This window comes from Homarus americanus, unplaced genomic scaffold, assembly GCF_018991925.1.
Source record: "Homarus americanus isolate GMGI-L3 unplaced genomic scaffold, GMGI_Hamer_2.0 scaffold33468, whole genome shotgun sequence".
NCBI lineage: Eukaryota > Metazoa > Arthropoda > Malacostraca > Decapoda > Nephropidae > Homarus > Homarus americanus.
The window spans coordinates 8452528-8479259 of NW_024714177.1; the positions used below are offsets into that span (position 1 = coordinate 8452528).

A 26732-nucleotide genomic window follows, 5' to 3' on the forward strand; every position below is an offset into this window, starting at 1 on the left:
CATTGCATTAACTTGTAATTATAAAATAGAATATGGCATTAAAGTGTTATTTGATTAATACTGTAATTAATTATATAATTACATAAATTCGTGTAACTCGCCCAAATGGTGGCATCCTAAAGTAATATAAGTAAACTAGGGCTTCAGGGGGCAGGGTTGTGGGATAGGGTGAAAAAAAAAAGACCACTTCAAATATTGTTTCTTCCATCTAGCTTTCTGATCTTTTAAAATGGCCCACTCTGAATTTTGTTTTTCCTTCTAGCTTTTGATCTTTCCTTGTGTTTTAGATGAGAGGAAGAAGAAGAAGAACAAGAAGGATTAGTGTTTTGATGAGGAAGAAGAAGAAGGTTTACAAATCTATTGTACATCATCACAGAAAACTGGAAGAAGGGGTAACTATTATGTTCCATCGCATAAAAACTACATGTAATTATTATATTTTTCGTGACCGAACTCTAAGAAGGGGTAACTATTATATTAAATCCCATAAAACAAATATATTCAATGATTTCTCTAGTTTGTGTGAAAGTATCTTTTATAAGATCATTGCATTAATTAGTAAATATGAAATAGAGTATGCTATTAAAAGCCTTATTGATTATTCATGTAATTAATTAAGCAATTACATAAATTCGTGCAACTCGCCAAAAAGGTGGCATCCTAAAGTAATATAAGTAAACTAGGCTTCAGGGGGCAGGGTTGGGGACAGGGGCGAAAAAAAATGACCACTTCAAATTTTGTTTCTTCCATCTAGCTTTCGATTTTAAAATGACCACTTCGAATTTTGATTCTTCCCTCTAGCTTTCGATCTTTCCCTTGTGTTTTGATGAGAGGAAGAAGAAGAATAAGAAGGATTAGTGTTTTGATGAGAGGAAGAAGAAGAAGGTTTAAGGGGTAACTATTATATTTCATCATAGAAAACTAAGAAGGGGTAACTATTATATTTCATGTCAGAAAACTAAGAAGGGGTAACTATTATATTTCAAAACAGAACTCTAAGAAGGGGTAACTATTATATTAAATCCCATAAAACAAATATATTCAATGATTTCTCTAGTTTGTGTGAAAGTATCTTTTATAAGATCATTGCATTAATTAGTAAATATGAAATAGAGTATGCTATTAAAAGCCTTATTGATTATTCATGTAATTAATTAAGCAATTACATAAATTCGTGCAACTCGCCAAAAAGGTGGCATCCTAAAGTAATATAAGTAAACTAGGCTTCAGGGGGCAGGGTTGGGGACAGGGGCGAAAAAAAATGACCACTTCAAATTTTGTTTCTTCCATCTAGCTTTCGATTTTAAAATGACCACTTCGAATTTTGATTCTTCCCTCTAGCTTTCGATCTTTCCCTTGTGTTTTGATGAGAGGAAGAAGAAGAATAAGAAGGATTAGTGTTTTGATGAGAGGAAGAAGAAGAAGGTTTAAGGGGTAACTATTATATATCATCACAGAAAACTAAGAAGGGGTAACTATTATATTCCATCGCATAAAACTAAGAAGGGGTAACTATTATATTTCGTGACCGAACTCTAAGGGGTAACTATTATATTTAATCCCATAAAACAATTATATTCAATGATATCTCTAGTTTTTGTGAAAATATCTTTTATAAGATCATTGCATTAATTAGTAAATATGAAACAGAGTATGCTATTAAAAGCCTTATTGATTATTCATGTAATTAATTAAGCAATTACATACATTCGTGCAACTCGCCAAAAAGGTGGCATCCTAAAGTAATATAAGTAAACTAGGCTTCAGGGGGAAGGGTTGGGGACAGGGGCGAAAAAAAATGACCACTTCAAATTTTGTTTCTTCCATCTAGCTTTCGATCTTAAAATGACCACTTCGAATTTTGTTTCTTCCCTCTAACTTTACGATCTTTCCCTTGTGTTTTGATGAGAGGAAGAAGAAGAAGAATAAGAAGGATTAGTGTTTTGATGAGAGGAAGAAGAAGAAGGTTTAAGGGGTAACTATTATATATCATCACAGAAAACTAAGAAGGGGTAACTATTATATTCCATCGCATAAAACTATGAAGGGGTAACTATTATATTTCGTGACCGAACTCTAAGAAGGGGTAACTATTATATTTAATCCCATAAAACAATTATATTCAATGATATCTCTAGTTTTTGTGAAAATATCTTTTATAAGATCATTGCATTAATTAGTAAATATGAAACAGAGTATGCTATTAAAAGCCTTATTGATTATTCATGTAATTAATTAAGCAATTACATACATTCGTGCAACTCGCCAAAAAGGTGGCATCCTAAAGTAATATAAGTAAACTAGGCTTCAGGGGGCAGGGTTGGGGACAGGGGCGAAAAAAAATGACCCCTTCGAATTTTGTTTCTTCCATCTAGCTTTCGATCTTAAAATGACCACTTCGAATTTTGTTTCTTCCCTCTAACTTTACGATCTTTCCCTTGTGTTTTGATGAGAGGAAGAAGAAGAAGAATAAGAAGGATTAGTGTTTTGATGAGAGGAAGAAGAAGAAGGTTTAAGGGGTAACTATTATATATCATCACAGAAAACTAAGAAGGGGTAACTATTATATTCCATCGCATAAAACTATGAAGGGGTAACTATTATATTTCGTGACCGAACTCTAAGAAGGGGTAACTATTATATTTAATCCCATAAAACAATTATATTCAATGATATCTCTAGTTTTTGTGAAAATATCTTTTATAAGATCATTGCATTAACTTGTAGTGCCGGCCGAATATGGCATTAAAGTGTTATTTGATTAATACTGTAATTAATTATATAATTACATAAATTCGTGTAACTCGCCCAAATGGTGGCATCCTAAAGTAATATAAGTAAACTAGGCTTCAGGGGGCAGGGTTGGGGACAGGGGAGAAAAAAAATGACCACTTCGAAATTTGTTTCTTCCATCTAGCTTTCGATCTTAAAATGACCACTTCGAATTTTGTTTCATCCACCTAGCTTTCGATCTTTCCCTTGTGTTTGATGAGAGGAAGAAGAAGAAGAATAAGAAGGATTAGTGTTTTGATGAGAGGAAGAAGAAGAAGGTTTAAGGGGTAACTATTATATTTCATCACAGAAAACAATTAAGGGGTAACTATTATATTTCATGACAGACCTCAAAGACGGGGTAACTATTATATTTCATGAGACCTCTAAGAAGGGGTAACTATTATATTTCATCCCATAAAAGAAGTATATTTAATGATTTCACTAGTTTTTGTGAAAGTATCTTTTATAAGATCATTGCATTAACTTGTAATTATAAAATAGAATATGGCATTAAAGTGTTATTTGATTAATACTGTAATTAATTATATAATTACATAAATTCGTGTAACTCGCCCAAATGGTGGCATCCTAAAGTAATATAAGTAAACTAGGCTTCAGGGGGAAGGGTTGGGGACAGGGGCGAAAAAAATGACCACTTCGAAATTTGTTTCTTCCATCTAGCTTTCGATCTTAAAATGACCACTTCGAATTTTGTTTCATCCCTCTAGCTTTCGATCTTTCCCTTGTGTTTGATGAGAGGAAGAAGAAGAAGAATAAGAAGGATTAGTGTTTTGATGAGAGGAAGAAGAAGAAGGTTTAAGGGGTAACTATTATATTTCATCACAGAAACAATTAAGGGGTAACTATTATATTTCATCATAGAAAACTAAGAAGGGGTAACTATTATATTTTATGACAGAACTCAAAGGGGGGGGGGTAACTATTATATTTTATCCCATAAAAGAATTATATTTAATAATTTCACTAGTTTCTGTGAACGTATCTTTTATAAGAACATTGCATTAATTTGTAAATATAAAATAGAATATGGCATTAAAGTGTTATTTGATTATTACTGTAATTAATGATATAATTACAAAAATTCATGTAGCTCGCCAAAATGGTGGCATCCTAAAGTAATATAAGTAAGCTAGGCTTCAGGGGGCAGGGTTGGGGACAGGGAGAAAAAAAAAATGACCACTCTCAGAGCCACTGCTCTCTTCTCTCCGTATAATCATCATCATCGGGCAGGGTTGGGGACAGGGCCGAAAAAAAATGACCACTTCGAATTTTGTTTCTTCCATCTAGCTTTCGATCTTAAAATGACCACTTCGAATTTTGTTTCTTCCCTCTAGCTTTCGATCTTTCCCTTGTGTTTTGATGAGAGGAAGAAGAAGAAAGAAGAAGAATAAGAAGGATTAGTGTTTTGATGAGAGGAAGAAGAAGAAGGTTTAAGGGGTAACTATTATATTTCATCACAGAAAACAAAGAAGGGGTAACTATTATATTTCATGACAGACCTCTAAGACGGGGTAACTATTATATTTCATCACAGAAAACAAAGAAGGGGTAACTATTATATTTCATGACAGACCTCTAAGACAGGGTAACTATTATATTTCATGACAGACCTCTAAAAAGGGGTAACTATTATATTTCATCCCATAAAAGAAGTATATTTAATGATTTCACTAGTTTTTGTGAAAGTATCTTTTATAAGATCATTGCATTAACTTGTAATTATAAAATAGAATGAGGCATTAACGTGTTATTTTATTATTACTGTAATTAATGATATAATTACATAAATTCGTGTAACTCGCCCAAATGGTGGCATCATAAAGTAATCTAGGCTTCAGGGGGCAGGGTTGGGGAAAGGGGGCGAAAAAAAATGACCACTTCGAATTTTGTTTCTTCCCTCTAGCTTTCGATCTTTCCCTTGTGTTTTGATGAGAGGAAGAAGAAGAATAAGAAGGATTAGTCTTTTGATGAGAGGAAGAAGAAGAAGAAGGTTTAAGGGGTAACTATTATATTTCATCACAGAAAACCAAGAAGGGGTAACTATTATATTTCATGACAGACCTCTAAGACGGGGTAACTATTATATTTTATGACAGACCTCTAAGAAGGGGTAACTATTATATTTCATTCCATAAAAGAAGTATATTTAATGATTTCACTAGTTTTTGTGAAAGTATCTTTTATAAGATCATTGCATTAACTTGTAATTAGAAAATAGAATAAGGCATTAAAGTGTTATTTGATTATTACTGTAATTAATGATATAATTACATAAATTCGTGTAACTCGCCCAAATGGTGGCATCCTAAAGTAATATAAGTAAACTAGGCTTCAGGGGGTAGGGTTGGGGAGAGGGCCGAAAAAAAATGACCACTTCGAATTTTGTTTCTTCCCTCTATCTTTCGATCTTTCCCTTGTGTTTTGATGAGAGGAAGAAGAATAAGAAGGATTAGATTTTTGATGAGAGGAAGAAGGAGGTTTAAGGGGTAACTATTATATTTCTTCACAGAAAACTAAGAAGGGGTAACTATTATATTTCATGACAGAACTCTAAGGAGGGATAACTATTTTATTTCATGACAGAAGTCTAAGAAGGGGTAACTATTATATTTCATCCCATAAAACAATTATATTTAATAATTTCACTAGTTTTTGTGAATGTATCTTTCATTAGATTATTGCATTAATTTGTAATTATAAAATAGAATATGTCATTAAAGTGTTATTTGATTATTACTGTGACCAGGGAATGCTAACCGCTGGACCACCAGGATACTAAAAGCAGCCCTAGACTTTGTTATATTTCGAAGCCGGATTTGGTAAAACGTTACTCTGACCACCTACGTGATACGGGTGGTCCCCATTAGAGGTTCACGGCGCCATAAGCTCGTTGAACAGGCTTTGTGTGAAATATAACAAAGTCTAGGACTGCTTTTAGTATCCTGGTGGTCCAGCTGTTAGCGTTCCCCGGTCACAGTCATAGGCATGTAGATCCACAATGAAAACGTGGATAAGATAAATCTTGATAAAATCACACGGGAAAAGGGAAACAACGGAGCACCTTAGCTTTCGTCTTTATTCAAGACATCTTCAGTTGCCTCTGAAGATGTCTTGAATAAAGACGAAAGCTAAGGTGCTCCATTGTTTCCCTTTTCCCGTGTGATTTTATCAAGATTTATCTTATCCACGTTTCCATTGTGGATCTACATGATATATATATATATATATATATATATATATATATATATATATATATATATATATATATATATATATATATATATATATATATATATACATATATATATATACATATATATATAAAATCAACAAGCTTGGCTATCCTTAAAGGCATTCTATTACCGCCCCAAAGAAAGTTTTATTTTATTTTCTGTGTTTCTAAAGGACTGAGTGGGTGTATAAAATCTGTTACTCATAGCAAACTGCAGTGTACACAGAGATAGCACATAAATACCGACAAACGCCGAAGTGAACTGAAAAGGAAACAGAAGATAACTCTTAAAGGCAACAGGGCAAGTTTAAAGCCAGAGCAGAGGGCAGCTAAGTACTGTTCTTTTTTTTCTCTTTATTTTTAAATAGGTAGATCTATACACAGTCTGCACCCCTCCCCAACAACAACAATCATGAGTATGATATGTGATTACTGCAGGGGGACATCGGATATGGAGGATACAGGCCTGACCCTTACAGCGTTTAGGATGTTGCAAACTGCCGTAAAGCATAAAGGCTGTTGCTGGTATTGTCCTGACTGTGTAGTCAAGGTGAATGAGGCGATTGCAAACCATAGGGGAATGAGTTTCCTAGGGACGAAAATAGATGAAGCTGGAGCCTTGCTAGTTGTCAAACTAGAACAAGTTGGGAAAGAGATCCTTGACTACACAGTCAGGGCAATACCAGCAACAGCCTTCATGCTTTATGGCACCTCTGTCCTCTGTTGATGAGCAGAATTATTCTGGACAGGAACACAGTACTTTATGAACAGAAATGTGAGAAAATTTGCCTTGAAATATTATTAAAAAAATTTCGCACAAACATGCATGCACAAAATGGTTGCCAATATTTCTATTTCAAAAAAATTTTCAACTGGTGTAACCGAGTACAGTGGTCCCTCAGTTAACGAACACAATTTGTTCCAGAAGGTTGTTCGTAAACCGAAAATTTCGTTAACCAAATCCATTGTTTCAATGGAATATTGGGTAATTGGTTCCAGCTCACCGAAAAGTACATACAAAGAAAAAAAAAAATGCAGTAAAGTACACTTACTTTGAGGTGTGTATGTACTGTAGAAGGCTCCTGGTTGATGATGATGATGGGAATTAGAAGTGGGGGTGGAGGAGAAGGGAGAAGAGAAGGAAGTGGGGATAGAAGAGAAATCACCCCATGCTTGATGCCGTCATTTCACTACAAAAAATTTAAGTTCACTAGGTGTAATTCAAGATTATTTTCTTTAAATCAACACTGCACTATATACTGTCAATATGTTAAATAAATTTCAGAATGACCAATAATTGTACTGTAAAATTCTAAAAATACTGTGTTCACGAGACCCATAAGCAAGATGTTTCCTCCACTGAACAGAGACACAAACTGACACCTTGGTGGGTGAGTCAAGTGGCTGATGGGCGCACCAAAAACTAGTTCCCTGTACTGCAATTATGTTAAATAAGTGTTAAAACGACTAATAATTTGAATATAAAACTTGGAAAAATATTGAATAACACAACCTTCTTGATATTTACTCCAATGGAAACGAATATAAGCCCTAGAACCGATTACTGTATTGGTGGACTAATCTTCCAGCTGGTGAGCAAGCCAAAACATGTTGACATGTTTACGTAAGAATTTCATTAACCGAATTGAAGATTCTTATGGAAGGTAATTCGTTAACCAAGGCGTTCGTTAACCGAGGGATGACTGCACAGTGCATAGGATGAACACAATAAACCTGCATAAATACAGAATAATTCCACCAGAGATGTAAATGATTCATGTACACACTTTGGGTACCAATAACTTTCATTCCTGACTACTTGTACTACACATTTTATCAACCAGTTTTTCCAATATGGCTCTTTATTCCTGCTTGTACTACTATACAGTACTGTAATTACAATGTTTTGCAATAAAAAAATATTCCTGCACTTTCCTTGTGACCCTCTCATTTGGCTAAAATTGCATCAGAAAAGCAAGCCAAACAGAACAGGATTTCACTTAATACTTTAAAACACACCACTGTTCAATCCTTGTAAATTCTTTACTGACATTGTTATTTTGTTAGAAAACATACAGATCATACAAGTTGTCATGTCAAGGATGAATAAAATACGGTTACATAGTTTTGCCTCATAATTTGTTTTCAGAATAATCTATGTATTATCCATGAGTTTTCCTAAATATACATACCCTAAGAATAAGGTGGAGAAAAATGAGAGGTAATTCCATCTTTGCTTCCACCACAGTTTTACATTCTCCTCCATCAACCCACAAAGAATAACCCTAAAGGCACAGAAAAAGGTGGTAAATTTATTTTCTCGACTCATGTTTACATCAACCATACATTATGTTATGAAGGTTAGCAATGGTGTAAATTCTGTTCAAGAGATCAGGTCACAGGAAAGTTACTTGCCAAAATTAACAACTCCCAAGCCACCACACCTGTACACACCCTGGTACAGTAAAGTGAGATATTCAATACAATATAGGCAAAAGTGCATTCCTCCACAAATCATGAAAATATTTTGCTTCAGTAAAAAGGTGAAATGGACATAGCACAGCTTTGCATAGCACATCGTATTTTGAAATACGTTGCAAGTTTGTTATTTTGTCAGTGGGAAATAGTATTAAGGATATACAAATATAAAGAGTCATTTAACAAAGTTTCAATCTGATAAATAGTCTATGACCACCTAGCATCCAAAATTCCATACCCTGCAATGTCCTCAAAAAAAATAAAAAATAAAAAAATTGCAAAATACCCTTAGTTCTTGATTAATACTCCTTCATAGAAATTCTAAAGAAATTACTTCTATATGATAAACAAAACAGGGAAAGATTTTACACAAACTTCAAAAACAATATCCTTTATAATACAAGGTCACCTACAAACAAATTTGTTTTGACAGAAACAAGTCATATAATGAGGAATGATTACTTATATTCAGTCACCAGTGCTGCTTAAAAAATCAAATGGCATATCAAATAGTGCTAAAACAACATTTTTCTCTCGATGTTACTGAAAGTGAATTACCATAACAAGTCTATAAAGATTTTGTTGTCTGGTTGGATAATAATAACTTAAGAGTGCCCCAAATACATGGTGTCCATGTTAGTTCATGGTACACAAACACCTACTTCTACACATGATAACAACATTCAAAAGGTTGGAGGACATAAACAGAACACTAACCAACATAAAACATATGATAAAAATACAAACAATAATTGTCCTATACAGTATAACAGTTCCTATAGTCTTAAACTACTTATAGATTTACTTGTATATTTACTATTATATTGTTTTAATTGTTTTTCACCTTACTCTTGCTGCGTGTCATATACTTTGAAGAGCTGCCATTTTTCTCAACTGATGCTTTTGTTCCTGTTGGACACTTGGGAACAATAGTAAACAACATTATATTTAAGTGATTACAGATTTCCAAACAAACTTCCCGGCAATACTTGATGAGGTCATAAATGACATATACCTGGAAAAAAGAGAGTTAATTAAATATATGGTGATATTTACAGTTCTATCTATCTATCTATCTGCCAAGTGCAGTACAGTAATGCTCCAGCACTTATAGCAAGGCAGTGTAAGAAAACTTACTGGACAAATACAGTACTGTAGTGTGCCATGTGTCAATGCTAATGATCTTTTTCCTCAAGTACTTGTACAGTAAAACCTTGATAACTTGGCACGTACAAAAATACAACAATAAAATATTATCGACCCATATACGTACACAGGGTACATGTAATTATTAATTTTATAAGTAACACTTACCAGCACTGAAGGTCAAGAATGAAGCATTATAATAGGCAAGAGGCATGGTAGGTGACACAGAGGCATTGTAGGTAACTCAGGGGAATGCAGGGGAATGGTAGGTGATGCAGGTGATGGGGAAGCAATGCTACATAAATGGTAAACAGTGTGGCACTTATGTATACTAGTACTGTAATTTGGTCACTTATACAAAATAAAGAATAAATTAACAAAAATAATTGTTTTCTCTAAGTATAATTCAAGTTTGAGTACATAAATAAACACGTAACTTATATCACTAAGGATATTATAATCCACTCTAGTAAAACTGTTTGCTTTATTACAGAGCAAAAGAGTAAATGTTATAATACTCTAATGTAGCTTAGAAATAAAGAAAATATAATATAAAACTATAAAATAAGAAAATGAAGAACACAGTGTGTGTGTGTGTGTGTGAGGTGAACGTATGTGAAGGCCACTCAGTGAGCTGTAATGCACGGCTGACTCACCCGCATCCCTCCCTCCAATGTGACATCAGGGCACACACATACACACACACGACTCAGTCAGCTGGTTGACTACATGGCTGAACTGTGGCATCACTTTGATGATGGTTTGAGTGTGAAAGTAGTTATTTTTTGTGCTATTGTATTTTATGATATGATATGTATGTATCAATTTAATTGTTTATCTGCAATTTTTGTTTAAGAAGTGGTTATAGCGCTACAGGTGTCATACATGAATAAATGACTTCAGTTGCTTTTGGATTGTTGGACTTAAATAGAATTTTTACCAAAGGGGACAAAGTTGGGATACCTGGAAGATTCAGATTCAGTACAGTAATGTTTCCGTTAGCCGAAATCCCTCAAACCCGGAACTCTCCGATAGCCGGAATTGAATTTTTTTTGGAAAATCATTCCCAAAACCAGAATTTTCGCCTTTGGGAACAATTTTCCGAGAGGCACATTTTCCGGAAAATTCTAAGAAAATTTCCCCGATACCAGGAAAATTCCAGGGATGAGGGAGTTTTTTTCTGGGTTTGAGATATGAAAATCAGGCACATTTTCTGGAAATTCTGATAAAATCTTTCCATTACCCGGGGATGAAAGATATTTTTTCGGATTCAAGAGATGATGTGATGGGCAATTAATTTCTGGAACTTCCAAGAAAATTTTTCCATTACCTGGAAAATTCAAAGGATGAGGGATATTTTTCCGGGTTCGAGAGATGATGTAATGGGCAATTTCTGGAACTTCCGAGAAATTTTTTCCGTTACAGTAGGATTGGGATATACTATAGCGACTTTATATAAAAAAATTTTTATATCAAGGCTACCAAAATTATCAACATTTTCCGATATATAGCGATAATTTTTTTCACTTTAAGAGGGAAATCGTGCAGGGAATATTTCAAATTTATCACTACTACCAAAACTATAAGCATTTTCCAATATACAGGTACTCCTTTAATTACGACCACCAGGACATATGACCGCCGCAGTAGTACCAAAATTGTTTTCAAATTACGTATTCTGGAGTCCCAACGTCAGTGATTGCGCTGTGTACTGACAAAATTTTTGTTTTTAATTCACTTTAAAATGGCTGGCAAGCTTAAAAGTGAGAGTTTTGTGGTGTTGAGAAGAAAAAGAGACCCCCATTTTAGATTTTCTATGTATTATTTTTGCATTTTCGACTTACGACCTGGATTTGGGTCCCTAACCCCGTCGTAAGTCGGGGACTGCCTGTACAGTAGACTCGCAACTTGTGCAAGGGTTACGTTCGTTGGACCTCGTGTAAAGCCAGAAGCACTCCTAAATCGCCCTTAAATCACTGTATACAGTATATATGTACATATACTGTACACTAGAACTCTTAAATCACTACTGTAATGTGATACAGGTGAGGAATTTTTATCTCTTGTGCAAAATATAAGACATTTATTATTCAAATTATCTGCTGTCTTGCAAGGATTCCAGCAATGCAGATTATATTCTGCTATCTTTAGTCTGTGACATTTTATAAGATCAAAACTTTAAGCCTAAAAACCACAGTCACTCTGACCATAAGTCAGAGGAGGGTTGATTTATTATGACAGCCGGGCCAGAGCCAGACAATAGTTACCTAGTGGTATTCATGTATCTGTCCTCTATAGGGGAAGTTTATGTTTTTCTCTTATAAAATGTCAATGAATTGACTTAAGAAAATATATAATTAACATTGCAGGAATTCTTGTAAGATAGTGATTAATTGGAATAAAACATGCTATAGTTTGCAATAGACAAAAATTTTAGTATAATTACTATATTTTATCACAAATGACTAAAATTTTTATTTCTTGTGCAAAATATATGATGTCTATATTCAAATAGCTGTCTTGCAAGGATTCCAGCAATGTAATTTATATTCTGCTAACTTTAAGACTGTGCCATTTTATGTCAAGTTTAGTCACTTTTATTGGCCTCCAGAACCTAACCCTATTTTCCCCATTGATTACATGTAATTATATATCATGATTTAGTGTACAGCGAACTTCCTTGGACCCTATCTCGCGATATATCCCGACCCTACTGTACCCGGAAATTCCGGGGAGGAGGGATTTTTTTCCGGCTTTGAGAGAGTCATCTCATTACCAGGAAATCTCTCATTCCCAGAAGTGCTCTGCACCAATTGTTCCGCCTAACAGGGATATCACTGTAATTGGAATTCAGATTAAATGAAATGCACTGTATATTAAATAAAATCTACGAAATTGGATTTACCGCAATAATGGAGACGATATGCATAAAGTGGCTGGCCTGTCATGAATGGGGGAGGTTGTTGGGTGTTCTTGGGTTAGTACTGCAGGAACCAAATTTTACCAGGGAGGGCTGAACATTAATTCTGGTGCCATAGATACTCTGCAGTGCAATGTATAGTACTTTATACCCAAAATATTGGAGTGCTTGTAGCACCCTCCCTTCCCATGTCCATGTACTGGGTAGAGTGAGCCAGCACACACCCGACCACATCAATAACAAACACCAGACCAAGTATGGAGTGCAGCACGCCGAGATTTTCCCGAGTTATTTTATAATAAATTCCGAGACCATATTCGTGCCAAATTATGTGAAATTCTGAGATATTGAATGCTGAGTTATCAAGAGTTTACTGTTAGTAAAATTTTATGACATTATCCATATTATCTCACAAGACAAAATTAAAATAAAGGTAATTTTACACCTCCACAGTGTAGCTAGAGTCAAGAGCAACATTGAGAAAGCCATCATTCTCTGCCAATCCTCTCTGAATCCAACTACAGAAGTGTTCTAATATGGTAATACTGATATATAAAGTTCATGTAAAGGGCTAACATGAAGTCATCCCCCCAAAAAGTATCATTAGATTTTCTGTTGCTACAATTTAAATTGCGAGATGAAATACTTTGATATGATCCCCAGTGTATCATCACCAGTTGGTATACCTGCTCGCCATATCAGCTGGAGATGGGGGAAGGATTGGAGGATGGAGTCGTCCTTGAATCACATACTAGATACTTCAGTAAGACAAGAAATCCATTAAGCTACATTAATGTACTGTATGTATCATTCAAAAACATACTGTATCCTCTTTCATGCTCAAAGGTCACAGATGTAGAACTACCAACCGTTCAGAAACAAGTGGAGTAACATTACTCAGAAAGCCTTGAATCAAATCGTCCCCATGGCTAACGATAAGTACTGTACTTTTGGGGGGACTGTACATCTTGCTTATAAACCCTGAAGAAGTTATTGGCTACATTTGCAATGTAATAAATCAAACTACCATTCTAAAATATTTGAAAAGGTAATTTTTCAATGTTACAATCTACAGTGATAATTTCTTTAGTGGCCCATTGAAGTCATGTTTTTTTATATTTTCACATCAGGTACACACAAAATATGTGATACATCCCTGATAATGTAGAATCACTGACTCAAAGGCATGATGATGAAAGAATTAATCAAAGACAAAAAATCTAACTTGAGTCATTTTCAAGATGAGAAAGTCTATTTGTTCTTGGTTCCAGGCACCCTGCACCTGCCACAGTGACCAGCAACAACAACTGCTTACCATCATAATATATTGGCAACAGGAAGTCAAGCTGGTACTTACACAAACAATATATAGTAGAATTTGTTCTGGAATTGGACAATTAAAGTACTGGTTGAGGAAGAGGGACCCAGGGCCCAGCAGTGAAGCATCGCTGTATGCCATTTCACTTTTTGTCATATGAGCAACCTGTGTGAGATATAACAACTATTAACACCAACATGCAAGGTCCTCTTTGTACTTCTTATGGCCCACTAGCTCTAGGACAGAAATGATATTAAACCGACATATTATAAGCAGTGATGTGCACTCATGATACATTTGACCTACTTCTATCAAGTATTCTCTCACTGAATGAAGCACTACCATTGAGTGGTCAGATAAAGTACTTAATGAAAACAAATTGGCTTTACTTAGCCATATACTTACAACTAGTCTATTGGTAATACGTGCAGATACACAGCCAAAAGTAAGGAGATATATAGTTGGGTTTTGTAGATAGAGTCCATCTGGGCTTTTCCAGGCTATCAGAATTGCAGGAGCCAGGATAAAAATCAGCGGTACAACTGGTGATAACACACTTGTACCCTGATGAGAGATTGCAAATTAATAAAACTGGTCGCAATAACATTACAAACATAAGTTTAAATAAAATTTCTACTTGACCTTTCAGCATGATTCATTGTTATTTTATAAGATGAGAAAAAATATAAATGTTAAGGTGAGTAGGATTAGTATTAATTGTTGTTTTAGCAGCAGTAGTGACACAACATTATAGTGGAGAGTTTGAGTGGAAAAACAGAATAGTAAGTGTTTTTAAAATTCAAAAGACTTAAAATTTCACTTGGTATATGGTACTGATATTAAAACTATTTAAAATTAAGTACTCATGCAATGAACAGTAAAATTAAATGATGTCTTGGATAATATTATGTGACAGAGTACAATTAGTTGGCATCTGTTGGGACAAACTTTCACATACTTTACAAGCTACACTACTAACAAAGCTCTCCCACATATACCTAACTCACCACACACATCCTTCCATTTGGAATTTTTTGGCCATGCTGGAGTTACAAATTATAAGTAAAATTTCTTCAAATAGTCATTGCTTCTGCATTTATTAACTCAACACACAAGTCTCAGGTACAACATCTACACACACACTTGACAAAGGGAAAAATAGGCACAGTCATATGAAAAATTATCATACAGAACTAAAGATATTACCAAGCAGAAAGCACATAAAGCACAACATTATACAAAACACTCATGTTACACTACATGCAAGCAAACTGTCATGCACAAGACAAACAATGCTAACCAGTAGTTACTGCCCGAGAATTTTTTTTATTCAAATTAATATATAAGACCTAACTTATTTACAGACAGTATTACAAGACAGAAAGACAAATATAATGCTCAGTAAACTGAATGTGACAGTTATCTACAGTATATGTAAACACACATCTGTATTGGTCATGTTAAACTGTACTGTGCCACTTAAAAAATTAAACATGTACCCTGTACTGTACTTAAAAAATATTCAGTTAATTCTGCTAATATCTTTCATTCTCTCCCACTTTTGCAAAAGGCAGATAGAGGTAAACAAAAACCTTGAATTACTACAAAAGGTGATGTTTGCCTTTGCCAAAATTTCAAAATCAAACATGGACTACAACTGTGGTCAATAAAAATATCAGGAAAATGCTGATTAATGAATTCAGTAAATCTTGAGAAAATTAATCTGCACACTAAATTCACTCAACCTATAAAACCTTTCTCAAGTATCTGGATTGAAAAGACAGACATGCAGATGTACTGGGGTAATCCTATATGCCTGCCACATTCTATGCCAGGGAATAAGTGAGGTAATGGGAGGGTATAGCAGTGCAAGAAAAACACAGGCAGTTCCATTCATATCAATTAAAGAAAGAAAAAAATCCAACAAAAATATACTGGACAAATATTTTGGTAATTTTGAGGGGTTCTCCAACAACTAATAAATTCCTTGGGTGTTTTAATTCAAAAGTAAAATTTCTCTATTTTAGCTCTTACTTCTGCAGGACAAGGATGATAACCTAAATAATAATGCAATGAAAGGTTTATCTTTGTTTATTGTACTGTACTGCTATAGCCCTGTCAACATCAAACTTTTCTTTTGTGTGTGTGGAGGGGTGATGGTTCTTAAGAGGTGTAAACTTAAAGTTGAGCTAAAAGCTATGCCATATACTGTACTCGCCAGTTCTATTCAATGTACCAGGTGTGTCAGGAAGAGCAAGAAGGGAGACCCCTGAGAAATGTCAATAATTCCATTTCAACCTACAGTACATCATTAAGTGAAAGTTGCTTTTTACGAGGTTAAACAGTACCCTGCCTGTAGAATTAGTTAAAAATATTATAATTATCATAATTATAATAGTAGTGAAAATAACATTTCCAGTCTCACATCTTTCTTGAATATTAAATATTGTTCGCTAAAGTAAACAAAAGAAAAATTAATAATTCATGTAGTAACGTCGTAGTTATTGCAGGTACTTTGTGATGAAAGGGGTGACCTTAAACTAACTCTTCTATCTGTAATGGTGGTGGTAGTTTTGTAACATTTACTGACACTCTAAAGTGTCAGCTACAGCTCTCACATGATGCCAATGATTTTGCAGGTTTTAAGAGAGTGCATTGTTTAACCCTCTTATGCATGCAATAAGTTTATAAGTATCAGTGACCCCGACAAAAGCCATACAGGACCACTCGGTGCAGTCTGTGGCTAATTCATCCCACAATTTTTTTCCGCATAATTTAAATATCACTACCTTCATTATTGTTTTGGCAAAAAATAAAAGGACTAGAAAACTTTTTTCAGTCCAAAAACCGTAAAGAAAAAAAAATTATTTGTGTTCCCAACATCTTATCTTGGATATTTTCTCAGAAACTTACCAAGGTACAGTATTATCATAGTTATAATAGTGTAATTGTATGAGCTTTATGAGCTTTCCAGCGGTGATTTGAACTTTTATACAACAGTGGGGTGGAGGGGAGAAAAGTTAATGGGACAAATGTGAACTATCAGCACGGCTGATGGGAGGAGACTGGTGGACAGCAAAACTCCATCTATTCTTTGGCACTTTCTGAAAGGTTCCCTCATGAGGTCATGCAGTCATCTATGACATGTGATTTGAAGCGATCATCTTGAAACTTTTTTTTTCCGAAGTGTTACTAATGCAAAAATGTTACCCAATGATTTGACATGATTTGCTTCAAAATGCATGAGAGGGTTAAGTGGCAACTCCACAATGAATCTATTATATATTTGTTTTTAATTATTTCAGCGGTTATGTTGCCTTATGGCAATTATTGTTCTAGTGTAATTTATAATTGTGAATCACCCTTGTTTGGATTTCATACCATTCACTTCATGAACAAACAAGCAGCAGACACCCATTACTTCAACCTATTATCACTTCATCTGTGGGTATGATGGTGGATTGCAAGTCCAGTGCAGTAAACACTGAGATGATTGATTGGTATCCAGTATGAGCCATAAGTACAGTAGTATAAATAATGCATACAGTATCCCACTGGCTTGTAAAAAACACCTAACAAGTTCCCAAACATTTAGACCATAGCAATATATATACTGTACCTACCCCATCCCAATCTCTCTCTGATATGCCCAGCCACACAGCTGATGTTGAAGGTTGATGCAGTATAAATAAAATGTAAATTACAACTTTTATCTATACTGTATGTGTTAATTACTTAAACCAACACGGTGGAAGGTGTCTGCCTTAGCCATACTGAGCATACAACAGTAGCTGCATATTAAATACTATCACGTCTTCATAACTACATACAAGAAGCTTAACATTGGTCATTATTAATCTCAGCTTGTTTGAAATACATAATGCTGTGGACAAAGACCTACATATTAAAAAAACTGCTGAAAAATTCTACATGACTTTTTGAGATAATCTAACAACATACTTATACAGGTACTGTATTTAATAAAAGCTTAATATGTAGAATCAGGTTGAAGCCATGTTGAATATAGCTTTAATGGCTTTTTAATGTCAAGACAGGATGCTTTACATATCTACAGTACATTATCATAAGTCACAAACAATTTTTTTTGTATACAGTACAGTACAGTACTGTACATACCAGTCAGACCAATGCTATTGCACTTAATATGTTTTAAGTATACGTGAGCTAATTACTGCACCCTTAATTCTTAAGACTCACTGCCACAGTTGAACCATTTTTTCCAGCTCCAGAATATGGAATTGTATGCATGTATGAGTACCCCAAGAAAAGTTGGAACCCCAGTATGGAGTACACTATGACGTACTGCAGCGTAATGTCAAAGTATGGAAGCTGGAGGGAGATACAAGAAATACAAAAGTAACAAAACCTGCCCTCAACACTCATAATGATGAGAAGGATAACCACACACTGCATAAAAAGTATGAGGCAAAAAAAAAAAAAAGATGAAAATCACAAACTTCAAGACAATTCAAAATACAGTACAGTAATCAAAAGATATGATAATTGTTACACAGATTGAAGACATCTGTAAACTTTATAAATTGCACCAACATCAGCAGGACACAATGTCTTCACACACACACACACACACACAAAAATGAAATTAAGAAAAGTACACCTGACTAAGGCTCAAGACTTGCTGGAGCCAAGAGCCAAAATACAAAACATTACTAACCCATGTGATATAAATGCATGGAATTTGAGCACCTGACAAAATAAGTTTTTGCAGACCTCTCATTGGGGTTCTTCATAACAGTATATGTTGCTTGTACTGTGCATGTGTGGGGTTTTAAACACTTATCAGTCATCACATGAAATTTCCTAAAGCAAAAGTTATATGCAAACCCATTAACTGTATCTTGTTCAATCACTAATCCAATACACTTCATAATGCTGTGTAGAAGAACCTGTGTGTGCAACAAGTGGATAAGTAATTTTTAACTGTATATTCTGAGCTAATCATACAGATATACTGTACAGTACACATAATTTATGCATTATCTTGGATTTTGCAACCTACAGATTAACCCAATGATAACTATGTGCTGTTTGCTCAGAGAAGTCATTACTCAACATTGCAGGGCATATAAATTCATAACCACACACAGGCTTAAATTTCTAAAATTCTGCTTTAATTTTTCCAACTAGTTGATAGATTGTGAATACAGTAATTACAATATGTACAATCAGCCTAGGAGGTGATGTCACTGTTGTAAATACGATTCTTTCAGATAGAAGTACAGGGTATCTGGCAATTTGGCGGGAGCCGAGCAAAATACTGACCACTGACTCGTGGGCTGGACACCATTCATGCAGCAAATTTCTCGCTACCTAACATTTTAATCCCTCATAAATTTTAAAGGCAAAACGCTTCCAAATGGGCAGTAAAAGAGCTACATATCAATCCCATGCTTGAAAGATGAAGATGATGTATGCAACCAGTCCAGGATGATACAGCAACACAAGCCAATAACACTTACTTCTATGGCTCATTCCCTTGTTTAGAAGTTGTTTCACTTTTAGAACAATATGAAAGGTGTTTATTGCTCTAAAATAATTATTAATTGAATAATCGCTCGGAAACGTTAGCAATTTCGTCAATTTACCTTTGTTCCTAAGTGAAAAATAGTTGCTAAATGGAAATGTTTTATATTTTATTCATTGGTGCTGAAAAATATACCTTCAGAGCATAATTTATGAAAATTTTCTTATAAATACTAGCAAAAACTGTAACAATAAACATTTATTTAAACATATAGCCTCTCTAAAGCATAAAGCTTTGTTTTATGAATGCTTTCCCTCCTTACGTTATACTGTAGTCCATTAAGGGAGTAAATATGGAAAATATTTGTTTACATACTCAGTAAATGTGGTGAGTATGATTAATACAGGTACTGTATTTCAATTATTATTTTTCATTCAATATTCATTTCAGCCTAGCACAATTACTGTACAGGAATCCCTTGAGATACGAATGGGTTAAGTTAAAAGAAAAAAAAATGTTGTAAGGGTATTTTTCGTATCTTGAACAGAAAAAACATGAAAAAAGTAGAGTTTGGTTCCCCAATGACAAAAATACCCCAATATCATACCCCAAAAACATGAAATCAGTTCACAAAAAAATAAACCCTACCTAACTAAGGATTAATAGTACACAACTACAGTACTGTAATTTACTACCTAACACATTAAAAACACTAATAAAATACTATCTATATAAAAATATGAAGCTAAAGCTATTAAGAAAAGTTAAATCAAGGCTTAACATAGCCACCAGTGATGCCATTTGCATAGACACTACTGTAGCTGCTCCAAGCGTGGTTACCCTCAAGTGTCGCCATAGCAACCAACCCGACCGCCCCTACCAACCAGCAACACTCCCTCCCCGGTCTCTCACACAAAGAAATGTTTATTCCCTTCATGTGTTTGGCCTTATGATGTTATTTCTTTTACTTTTTTTGCACATTCTGTATGTAGGATTGTGTGTGTGCATATAACTAAATGAAAAAAAAAATATATATATGAAGAAAGTTGGTTAAATATCTGAAATATAAGTTGAAAAATAGCCATAATTCCCACCCTAGCCTGGTAGGAAGAGCAGCTGGGGGATTGTGGCCTCCCAAGCTGACTCCTGAAGGTGTGCGATTTGAATTTTTGCCAGGACCCAAATTTGTATAAGTTGGGGAAAGCTTTTGTAACACAACAATGGTGTCAATTTAGGAAATTCATACAAATGAATTTTTGTATCTTGAAGGATACCTGTAAGGTATGTACATATATCAGGTATTCATTTTGACATCCAATTATAAATTCGTATATACAGTATTACCCCGCTTTACGCGGTTTCACTTTCCGCGTTTTCTCATTTACGCGGTGCCTCGCCAGAACCGAACTTTCACTTTCCGCGGTTCATCTACCCATATATGCGCAGAGTGTCCGGCTCGACGCTATTTTTAGATTCGCCCCACCCGCCTGCTCCCGCCTCCTCCCTCCTACGCCTCCGCCTGGCCAAGCCGCGCGGTAAGGTTGCGCAGTGCATGTCTGTTGCATTATCACTGACGTCATATGACGTATTGGACTGTGATTGGCCATGCATCCCTACCTCCCTCCGCTGCTAGCTGTAATTGGTTTAAAGTAATATGACGTGTCCACCCAGGGGAGGGAGGGAGGGAGGGAGGGAGGAAAGACGACGCTTGACCTAGCCGCGGCAGTTTCATCCCTCCAGGCCACACCGTGTATACGTGCATCCATTGTTCTGTGAAATGGCTTCCGCCGGACCACCGCCACCAGAGAGAAACCTTTCCTTACCTGGACCCAGCCGCCCTAAGCCAAAGAAGATACTGTACGACGTTCCCTAAGCTACGAAGTGAAATACCAGATAATTCAAGATTTGGAGAAAGGAACAAGTCAAGCTGATCTCGCACGCAAGCATGGAGTCAACGAATCTACGATTCGTACTATTAAGAAGGATGCAGCCAAGATCAAAGAGCACATGAGAATCACAAAGTCTGCAGGTGCTTCAATGATCAAGTATTGCCAGAACAAGGTGCTACTAAAGGTGGAAAATTTGCTGGTGAGTTACTTGATTCGTCAAGCGCGACGCAACATGGCGGTGGACACTCGATTCGTTCAAGAGTACGCACGTGAACTGTACGCAGCAGTGTCACGTAAGATGGGAATTGCAGAGCCCAAACCCCTCAATGCTTCCTCTGGCTGGCTGCATAGGTTTAAGAAGAGGAACAATATCACCAACATCAACATTGGTGGTGAAGAAGCGAGTGCTGACCGTGTGGCGGCAAGAGATTTTCCCCCGTTCTTATGTGAGGTTATGGAGGAAGGGCAGTACACTGACGACAAGGTGTTCAACATGGACGAATCTGGCCTATTTTGGAAAAAGCTGCCTACCAAGACCTTTGTTGTCCAGTCTGCCAGCAAGGTTCGGGGTCGGAAGTTGCAGAAGGAGCGCATCACCGTCCTCTTTGCCACCAATGCCTCCGGCACCTGTAAACCAAAGTTATCGGTGATTCACACAGCCCGCAAGCCGCACGCCTACAAGAACATGGACATGAGCAAGATTAATGTCCACTGGCTGACCGCACGCAAGGCGTGGATGTTCTCTGCTCTGTCACTCTCCTGGTTTGATGACTGTTCCATTCCCGACGTGAAGAAATTCTGCGAGCAAAAAAATGTTCCATTCAAGATTTTGTTGCTCCTTGACAACGCACCAGGACACTCGCCCCTACTTATGGATCATCACCCCAACGTAAAAGTGGTCTTCCTTCCTCCCAACACTACGTCATTAATCCAGCCCATGGACCAGGAGTTGATCTGCAATGTTAAAGCTGCATACTCGGCAAAGAAATTCAAGCTCCTGAACGACTGTACCAACACCAAGGATGGGTTGCGTAAGCTGGGTGACACCAACAGCGAGAGTAAAAGCGACGAGGACAAGGAACAAGAGGTGGTGACTCAAGAAGTTCTCGTCAAACAGTTTTGGAAGAAATTTAACGTCAAACAAGCTGTAGACTTCTTGGTGGAGGCATGGGATCAGCTGTCTATAGCTACGATTCGTCACGCATGGAGGCATGTGTTGCATGGCATACCAGGTGAGAGGCGGAGTTAACCTGTGACTGGTGAGGTTCAGTCTGTGACGGTGGCATTGGACCTTGCAAGAGAAGCTGCGCACAGTATTACAGCTGAAGGCTTCTCCGGGACCACCAACGAAGACATCCTGGAGGTGATCAGAGATCCTGAAATGACTGCCGACGAGATGTTGGAAGATGATAACGTCAGTGAAGAGGAAAATGGTGCGTCAATCCCAGAACACAAATTAATGCATAGTAATATTAAGGGTGCCATCGAGTGTGCAGAAAAATTACAGCTCTTCCTTTCCAACGACCATGACGATGACCGCTATGAAGTCTTCCATACCCGGCTGGTGCAGGCTATGGAGCCGTACATCAAGGTGTATCAAGAGAACATCAACACTAGCCGTCAAAAAAGCATTACCGAGTTCTTCGCCCACAACCCACCACAGCCAGCCAGAGCCAGTGATAGTGACTTTGAGGGATTTGTCAGGGAGGCCCTGACAACTATAACGGATAGTGATGGTGATTCACCTGGTGATGGTGATTCACCTGAGAGCCAGTAATCTGCCCTCTGCCTTGGAACCAGCCTCCATCCCCGTATGCCAACCCATCTCTTCTACTAACGTAAGTGTTACACCCAACCTTTAGTTTTCCTAACGTAACCTTTATTTTTCCTAACTTAACTTTATTTTTCCTAACCTAACCTCTTCTATATTAAGTGTGTGTGCATACCATCATAAAGTTAAGATAATATTTTTACTACAACATAGTTGTGTGTCGTCAAAAAGTGGAGTTTGGGGGTCGGGCCAGTCTCTATTGGAATTAATCCCATATGTTCTGTTGTTCACTTTCTGATTTCACTTTCCGATACCCTGTGGTTCAATTGACGCGTAAATCGGTACTAATATATATATATATATATATATATATATATATATATATATATATATATATATATATATATATATATATATATATATATATATATATATATATATATATATATATATATATATATATATATATATATATATATATATATATATATATATATATATATATATATATATATATATATATATATATATATATATATATATATATATATATATATATATATATATATATATATATATATATATATATATATATATTCTTCCAAAAATGTAAGCTGACTGATGATAAAATTAAAGTTATATCCAAGGGTGTTAGTGATTTAAAATTTCTAACACCCTTGGTTATTTAACAATTTGCAATTGTTCGGCTTAGCGATCTTCAACTCATTGGGAATTGCTACTTGCTACATTAAGTAAATTAAAAAAATTTATATATATTTGAATTCATTTTCCTATTCACCTACCTACCCAGTATTATATACAGTAGAACGTCGATATAACACGAGACACATTCCAAGAGAGATCGCTTTAAACCGAATTCGCACTAAATCGAAGTGTTGTTTCAATGGAATATCTTAGTTTGGTACTTGAGAAACAAAATACTAAAATGACTGAGTCTACCCAGATGCACCTCAGCCCATCTAGAATAAACAAAACATGTTTATTTTGTAGTATTATGTTAAAACAAACATTCATAAATCAACACAGCAAAAATTATGGAACGTGAAATGGTCTGTTGACTAGCGATCAGCTGATGTGAAGATGGGGGGGGGGGTGATATGTTTGACAGTTGATGCCAAGGTCTAGTGCTTATTCATTTATCTGTCCTTAAGAGTGACTAAGTTTTTCTCTTATAAAATGTCACTGAACTGACATGTTCTAATTAATTTTATTACAAAGGGCTAAAATTTTTCTCTTGTGCAAAACATAAGCCGTTTATATTCAAATTATCCGCTGTCTTGCAAGGATTCTAGCAATGTAAATTATATTCTCCTAACTTTAATCTGTGATATTATCTGTAAGCCTATAACCACCAAACCCTGGCTGGGAAGATGGGAAGGAGGGTGGGAGGGAGGGAAGTGACATGTTTGACAGTTGGCGCCGGAAGGTCTAGTGAAGTATTTATTTGTTTATTTATGTCCTTTAGATTGAGTTTATGTTTTTTGCTTATAAAATGTCACAGAAGTGACCGGGGAGAATATAATTTACATTGCTGGAATTTTTATAAGAAAATGATTAATTTGAATATAATCATGCTATAGTTTGTACTAGACAAAAATTTTAGTAATCCTTTAGCACAATATTTTGAGTATATGTACAGTACAGCTTTGCCCTTAGGACAGTGTAGCGTGCCCAGAGAAACATTAGGCGCGAATTTTAAAATATGATGCGCCAGATTGACTCGCGCAAAATAAGAAAGATTCGCTTTAAATTAAAACATTGTCCTTAATTGTGGGTGTCGCTTTAAATCAATAATCTTAAATTGAATCACTTTAAATCGACGTTCATCTGTACCGTATTTATATACCCCATTTTAGCGGGGAGTATTTCGGAAAATTTTTGGTGTATTTTCCTCCTATAGCTATAGTTTTCTTAAAACATTACATACAGTATTATACCAGTAAATGTAAGGAATAAATAAAAATAATACCAATAAATAATTTACAGCAAAAAATACTGTACGGTATTGTATTACCAAAGCTGCAAATAAAAGCTAAATGAAAGTTTAACACAGTTGCCATTTGCATATACCTGTATAGTAATGTGCATTGGTACTACCTGTTCACCATAATAATGGTGACGCCTCTGCTGATTCCCCAGCAACCCCCCCCCCCTCTCACCAACTGCCCAGCCATCCTCCCGTACTCCCACTAAGCCAGCTAACTCGCGTACAAAGAAATATATATTCCTGTTGTTTGCCCTTAGGACAACTATTTCTTTTACTTTTTGCACAATATGTATGTAGGATGGTGTGTGCATGTATATCAGTAAAAATAAATGAAGAAAGTTGCGTATATCTACCCGAAAATACGAGTTGAAAAACAACAGCTTGGCCCAGTAGCCTGGTTACAGAGACGAGTTTAACCTGGCTACAATGTCGCCAGCGATGCTAACAGATGTAAATGTGAAAAGAAAGTTATCTGTAAATCTTCATTTGTATCAGGTATTTGTAGATTGAAAAATAAATGTTGCAGGTATGGCATTAATAGATTGTAATGCTAGTAAGAGTTCAGAAATGGTTACTGCTTTGCTTCCTTTGAAGAATTGGGTGTCTGCCATACAGATGTTAATCGTCTCAGGTTATCGTCATCAGTACAGTGCAGAGTAGTTATAGATCGACCATTTATATTTACAATAATTATATTTTAATTAATTAAAAATAATAATGTTTAAGTAAACAATAACATATTTTTAATTCTGGAGTTGGATTAGGTAGAAATTAGCCTACTAGAGACAGCAATGGGGGGGATTCATTAGCTTGCAGGAGACTGCAACTTCACATACAAGACATGGGCCAACTTTTTTTTACATTTTCAGACAAAACAGTGCATCTTACATGCTGTAAAATACGGTAATCACAAGTCTAATATAAAAAAAAAGGTGGAAATAAGAAAATTAAGTGTTGTAAAATAAATGCCAAATGTGATACTGTATGTCTCTTGGCCCACTCAAATATCATGACAACGATGTATTTTCAAGGCCAACACTAAACCACTTGGAAAGGGAGCCACTATATAAGTTAATACCTATGAATCAACCAACCTGAATTTTAGAAATGGTTTTAAAAATCATTGTCTAGCTTTTCCAGCAAAAATCATAATTTTGAGGGGGGGGTAACATATGTAGGCTTATTATACAGAAATCACGTATTGTAGGAGAATCTTACCGGCACGCCATCTACGAAACCAGGCCATTACTACATAAGTGTTTACCCTTCCTTTGAATACTGCGATCTGTGCTTTAATATATTGCTCTGCATATTATCAATCACTGAGCATCAGTCCTATTGCTGTGCATCGCTGTTATTGTTGTGACTCTGACATGTTATTGAGTACTGTATGGATCGTTCAATACCCTGTACCTTTGTGATATTATGTAATGAAGTGATTGCTCCTCCCTCCCCCTCCGCTCTTGTTGGTGGACCAGGTAAGAACTGTTTACTGTATTCCTTTTATGTTTTTGACCTCATGATAATCATTTTTTATTTTGTTTGCACAATCTGTATGAACGAATGTGAGTGCATGTAACAGAGTACAACAAAATAAAAGAAAATTACGAATATTTAGCCAAAATTATGAGTTGAACAATAACATATCTCACAGCTCAGCCTCACCCG

The 26732-nt window shown here is 35.7% G+C and overlaps 1 protein-coding gene across 9 annotated transcripts in view; it reads right to left on the reverse strand.

Annotated features, from left to right (window-relative positions):
- Window positions 1-8150: 8150 nt before the first annotated feature.
- LOC121877873 (cholinephosphotransferase 1-like) overlaps window positions 8151-26732 on the reverse strand; it is a 42382-nt gene continuing 23800 nt past the window's right edge. For 6 of the 9 annotated variants that reach the window (XM_042383842.1, XM_042383816.1, XM_042383825.1 and 3 more), the window contains 4 exons: window positions 18109-18240; window positions 14296-14454; window positions 13930-14055; window positions 8151-9521 (listed from right to left, as the gene is read on the reverse strand). In XM_042383842.1, coding sequence (XP_042239776.1) covers window positions 9336-9521; window positions 13930-14055; window positions 14296-14454; window positions 18109-18240 — 603 coding nt within the window. In that variant the 3' untranslated portion in view covers window positions 8151-9335. The remainder of the gene's footprint in view (window positions 9522-13929; window positions 14056-14295; window positions 14455-18108; window positions 18241-26732) is intronic. The other 3 variants (XM_042383851.1, XM_042383873.1, XM_042383860.1) reach the window with 1 other exon arrangement.